General features: G+C 40.2%; 1 protein-coding gene across 1 annotated transcript; it reads right to left on the bottom strand.

The window, feature by feature from the left end:
* Positions 1 to 405: 405 nt before the first annotated feature.
* RPS29 (ribosomal protein S29) lies at positions 406 to 831 on the bottom strand. Its single transcript, XM_006899222.1, has 2 exons — positions 770 to 831; positions 406 to 556 (listed from the first exon to the last, which is right to left on the bottom strand). Exons 1-2 carry the CDS (start codon positions 829 to 831, stop codon positions 406 to 408), a joined length of 213 nt encoding a protein of 70 aa, XP_006899284.1.
* Between the last annotated feature and the right edge of the window lie 5,248 nt (positions 832 to 6,079).

Here is a 6,079-nt window from a genome sequence, read left to right as displayed (position 1 = left end):
AATTTCTAGTAAAAGCCCTCCCCCCTTTTTACAAGCAATCAGCATCTGGAGCCTAAACAAAAATTAAATATAAAACAGAAAGCTGTTAAAAAAAGACTTTATAGCGAAGATCTGCTAAAAAATTAACTTCCAGCTTTAAGAGGAAAAAAAGTCAGCCGTATTTGAGAGGTTTTAAGAGGGGCAAGAGTTTCAATGAATGATTTTTGCAACCGCCCCGGCATTTTAGTCGTTACTGATGGAAACGCCCGTGTACTCCTATAACCAGGAATTTTATCTACAACAGCCTCCTTTTTAAGCCTTCACAACTGCACCTCTGGTTCTATTAATCTGACCCGAAAACACACGAATGTTCCGTGTCAACCGCAGTTAGGTAACAAAGAAACGAGGCGAGGCGGGTCTAAAGCCCTAAGAAACAGCCCTTTCCCGACCCCAGGACCGAGAGCATGGCGCCCCCACCTTGATGAAGCCGATATCCTTGGCGTACTGCCGGAAACACTGGCGGCACATATTCAGTCCATATTTCCGGATCAGTCCGTGGCGGTTTGAGCACACGCGGCTACAAGAGAAGAGAAAGTGCTAGAAGTTAGGAGACCCTCCACTCCAAAGGCCGCCACCCGCGCAAGCCGCTCTGCCCGGCCTCACTGCCACCCCGTAATGGCGGCGGTCGCAGTCCAGCCTCAATGTCGCCCTACGCTCCGACTGCAGTCGCCGCTGCGCTTGTCACTAGCGTCCCAGAGCAATCATTTTCCGAAACTACATCGTTTCTCACCAGGAGCGGGAGCCCTGGCCGAATTTTCGCGGGTGACTCCAGTAGAGCTGCTGATGACCCATCTTGCTTGGATGGAAGCACCAAGGCAAAAAAGACCGAAGCAGTCCGCGCGTGCGCTCTTCAAGTTTCTGCGACACGATTTACCCAGAGTGCACCGTTGCCATGGAACGCGTGCGCAGTATGGCAACCCCGCTTTGCGCATGGTAGAGAGCCGACTCTACAAGAAATGGTAGGCTAACGCAGGTGGTGACGTCACCGCACCGCAGCTTCTAAGGCATTCCTAGCAGCCCCTGTAACTGCCGGGCGTGGTGGCGCGCGCCTGTAGTCCCAGCTACTCGGGAGGCTGAGGCTGGAGGATCGCTTGAGTCCAGGAGTTCTGGGCTGTAGTGCGCTATGCCGATCGGGTGTCCGCACTAAGTTTGGCATCAATATGGTGACCTCCCGGGAGCGGGGGACCACCAGGTTGCCTAAGGAGGGGTGAACCGGCCCAGGTCGGAAACGGAGCAGGTCAAAACTCCCGTGCTGATCAGTAGTGGGATCGCGCCTGTGAATAGCCACTGCACTCCAGCCTGGGCAATATAGCGAGACCCTGTCTCTTTTGAGCCCCCCAAACCTGACATTTTGAACCTCCAACGGGAACGAATTAATATAATTCCATTTTATCTATTAAGTCTTCAAACTACTATTTTCATACAAATTTTACATTTGGGAAGGATTTAGTCCAACTCGGTACTGACACCTATTGGGGTAAATGAGAAAATAACATAAAATCACCTGTAATAATCAGAATGAACAATAGGAGGTGGTATTATGTGAAACACTATCCTTTCAAAGGGTTTTCCCGTTTTTAGTAAGTAGTACTATATTGTTTTGGGGGTTTGTTTTGTTTTTTTAAATTCATTTTAATGAAAGTTTACAGAGAAAGGGTTTCCAGTTATTTGTTGTTGCACTTTTCTCCCTGTCAAACCCCTACCCCCAATTCACTCTTCTCCTTGAAAAGAAAAACTCTTTCATTGTTATGCAGTCCCATCCATTCTTTTTTACTATTTTATTGATATTTTAAAAAAAGTTTACAGAAAGCTGGTATTTCCGTTCATTTATTGTTGCACATTTTCGTCCCTACCCCCTCCCACAGTTCGCTTTTCTCTTTAACAAGATTCTTTTATTAATACACAATTTTCTCCCTCCTCCCGCCCTCCAGTCCACTTTGCAATGCACCTCTTTTAAATTGACACCAAACACTCCTAAAGAAATACTCTTTTAGCATACTCAGGTTTCACTCTGGAGCTTACTAGTCTTTGGTCTTTTACTAAAGATTTTCCAGGGTTGGAACCATTATAAGAAATACTCTTTAAATTTTTTTTTTTATTCTTCATATATTTCTATTTCAATTTAGCTGGCTTCATTGAGGGAGAAGCAAATATGCAGTACACATTGCTTCAACCAAATGATTAACTGACAAAATAACCAATGAAAAACCATATGCCGTGCGGAAAATTCTCCTGGTCGGTGGTCAGATCCTTGCAGCGCTATTTCTCCCTGGTCAGTAAGTTTCCTGTCCCAATAAACTGAAATTAATGTAAAAAAAAAATCCAAATGCCATCTGACAATCTCCATAGGCAGAGTTTAGAGTTTGTTTCTACACGTTATGTGCCATCTAGTCACTTAATAGCGACCCTATGCACAATAGCTCTTAATCCTACCCAATCCTGACCTAATGTCACTATCCCCATCACTGCAATTACTGGGTAAATCCATCTCATCCAAGGTCTTCCTTTTCTGCACTGGCTTTCACTCTACCAAGCTTGATGTTCTTCTCCAAGGACTGGTTCCATCCTGGCAACATCCCCAAAATATGTGAAACGGAGCTTCAAAATCCTTGCCTCCAAGGAGCAACTTGATTTCACCCTCTCTGGGGCAAACCTGTTTGTTCTCTTGGCAGTCAGTAGTTTGTTCTTTTCTCCAGCACCCCAACCCCGAGGCTGAGTCATAAGCACGGCAAAAAACAACAAGAACAATAGCAAAAGAGAGGACAACCCTCAGCCAAATAGACTGAGATAGCGGCTGCAATAATAAGTGTGTCAGGGATGACAAGGATGATGCAGAATAGAACAGGGTTCAGATCTGTTGTAATAGGGTCGCGATGATTTATACACGACCTGATGGCATCTAACCACAACAATTTGAAAACAATACTACTGTTTGATCCAGCAATTCCACTACAGGTATATAGCCTAAGAAATAAGAGCTGTAACATGAACAGATCACTGCACACTCATGTATATTGCAGCATTATTTACAAAGGCAAAGAGCTGGAAACAATCCAATGTCCATCAACAGATGAAGGATTAAAGAAATCCTGGTGTATTTACACAATAAAGTACTATGCAACATGCAACAATGGTAAAGAATTCAAGAAACACTGTATAACACAGATCAATCTAGAAGAAATTATGCTGAGTGGCATGTCAATCATAAAAGGACAAATATTATACATTATTTTAAAAACTAGGGAAATATTTACCACAAAGAGTAATTCATAGATGAGAAAGGAAGGAAAAAGTAAAAGTTAGTAGATAACAGGCACATACTAAATTGGGTGAAAGGGTTAATCACAAGGGAGCTCTGGTGGCCTAGTGGTAAAGAGCTGCAACTACAATCTCAGAAGTGCACGGTTCAAATCCACCAGATGCTCTGCCGGGAAAGGAGGGTCAATCTCCTCCTGTACCAGTCAGATCTGATTTGACGGTACATTCACACAAAAATAATAAAAATTAAAAAAAAAGAAAGGGTTAATCATATACTATAATTGAACTAGTGAATTGTAATTAATGCTATAAAATATGTATGAATAATTGAATGAAAAATCAATAGGATTTGTAAACTAGTAATCAAGTTACAATGAAAAATAAGGTTAAAAAAAGACCACTGTTGTAAAAAGCTTTTCTTCAAAAGTAACTACACTTAAAAAAAAAAAGTAACTACACTTGTACAATCTCCTAAACTATCTGGATGTCTCAAATAGTTCTTTAAAAAAAAAAAAGTATACTCAAATAGTTCTTATTGTTTATTCTTCTCTTCAATAGAGCTATTATATTTCAGTTGAGAAGTCATGCTTCGTTTCCATTTTCAGGTAATGTAATACCATCTATCTCAGCCAATGGGATTATCAATTTCTTTTTCAGTAAGAAAGCTAAGAACACAGACTTAAAAGTCCATTTTAATCCAGGATTTATAAAGAGCTTTTAGCTTAATCCTGTGCTCGTCTTACAGCTCCCCAGCATCTTTTTCTATTTGACTTTTAAATTCTTTTTTTGGAACACATTTTCTCCCTAGTAGAACTTTCTGGGTTTGAGATCTTAAAGGGAAAAAAATACAATAACATACAACAAAGAAAAAATTTTGCCTAATCTCCTTCCCAGATAACCTATATTGATATTTCCCTTTTGAAAAAATAAAATACACTTCTAAGACTAAAACATTCTAATAGTACAAAGTCTACTAGTTGATTTGTTTGCTGTTTTTTAACTGCAAGTTAAGACATAGTCCCATTTTCTTTCTCAGCTTATTCTCACAATCATTTGTGATCATATATCTAGAATTTTGTCTTTCACGTTCAGAAGATATTTACATCCGAGTAAGAATTACATTCAATTTCAGAAGCTTTAGGAATAGAATCATACCTACTCCAGGGACCTCTCCAAAATACTAAAGAGCAATGATGTCAGCTTGAAGACTAAGATGCGCCTGATTTAGGCCATGGTCTTTTCCATTACTTGCTATGCATCTGCGAGCTGGACAATGAATAAGGATGACAGAAGATCTGATGACTTTGAGTTATGGTGCTAGAGAAGAGGTCTGAATATCCCATGGACTGCCAAAAGAACAAATAGTTGTGTCCTGGAAAGGGTGTCACCAGGGTGTTCCCTGGAGGCAAGAATGGCAAAGCCTTGTCTTTCATACTTTGAATATATAGCTTGGTGAAGCTATTCCTTGGAAAGGGACATCATGCTTGGCAAACTGGAGGGCCAGTGAAGGAGAGGAAGATCTGAAAAGAGAGGAATTAATGCTGTGACTTCAGCAATGGGCTCTAGTATCTCAGAAATTATGAGGGTGGCACAGAATAGGACAAGTTTCAGGCTGGCTGTTCATTGAGCTGCTATAAGTCTTACTCAGCTTGATACCACCTAACACCAGCCTTCTTAAAAACCATTTTACCAAAGACAAGTTCTAAGATCAATAATATGCTCATGTCAGCTTCATCAGCCAATTCTTTCCAGTTAGTCAGAATTAGGCATTGAATTACTTAATTGATCCTTTTTAAAAATTCAATATTTGAAAAAAAAAATAAACCCAATATTTGGTAGCATGGGAACTACAGGATCATTATGAGATAAATTCAACTCAGCATCACTTAACAAGAGCATATGTGTGGATATTAACATTTTTTTATGATTATTGTTTTGTTACATATTTTAAAGTAATGCATACTTTCATGAAAGATGTTTAAAGTAAAACTTCCTTGGGTTTGATTCCCGAAGCTTAGACTAAACCTGTCTTATACAGATAACACAATCTTGCTTGCTCAAAGTGAGAAGGATTTGGAATGCTTGCTGCAGAAAATCAAGAGCCTTCAGTGTGGATTACATCTCTATATTAAAAAAAAATCAAACAACACACCAAACACACAACCAACAACAAAGGTCTTCAACACTGGGCCAATAAGCAACATCATGATAGATGGAGAAAATTATCAATTATTTTATCTTGCTTAAATCAACAATCAACACCCTTGGCATCACAGCCAGGAGATCAGGAGAGGTATTGCATGAGCAAGTTTGCTGTCAAAGATCTTTCCAAAATACTGAACAGAAATGATGTCAGTTTGATGACTAAGGTGTGCCTGATTTAGGCCATGGTCTTTTCAATCACTTGCTGTATCATTGTTAACTGAACAGTGAATAAAGATGATAGAAGAATTGAGTCCTTTGAGCTGTGGTAATGGAGAAGAATAATAAATACCCTATCGACTGCCAACAGAACAGATGTCTTGAAAAGAATGCAGCTGAAGAACTCATTTCACTCATTTGGCTGAAAGTGGGTCCAGGTATGAGTTTCGCTCCAGGTTCAAGAGGTGATTAAGAGCCATAGTCTGGGGTTTTCATCAGCCTATCAGACTAGGAATCCTGTCCATTTTTATGTTTTGTAATTTCCTTCCACATTTCCCACTACTCTACCCCAAGACCTTCCACTGTTAACACTGTTAATACTGTTAATGCTTTTAGAACGGTCAGCATGAGTAACTTATGC

The sequence above is a fragment of the Elephantulus edwardii genome, unplaced genomic scaffold (genome assembly GCF_000299155.1).
Source record: "Elephantulus edwardii isolate Elephantulus edwardi_28Jun2011 unplaced genomic scaffold, EleEdw1.0 scaffold00247, whole genome shotgun sequence".
Lineage (NCBI taxonomy): Eukaryota > Metazoa > Chordata > Mammalia > Macroscelidea > Macroscelididae > Elephantulus > Elephantulus edwardii.
The sequence above is the reverse complement of the archived record's forward strand: the minus strand, read 5'-3'. Positions and strand labels throughout refer to the sequence as shown.

Bases quoted from the DNA above. Each gene is read 5' to 3' on its own strand.
- RPS29 (XM_006899222.1), bottom strand. From the start codon at position 831: ATGGGTCATCAGCAGCTCTACTGGAGTCACCCGCGAAAATTCGGCCAG. The intron at 557-769 runs GTGAGAAACGAT...CTTCTCTTGTAG, and splicing joins GGCCAGGGCTCCCGCTCCTG to CCGCGTGTGCTCAAACCGCC.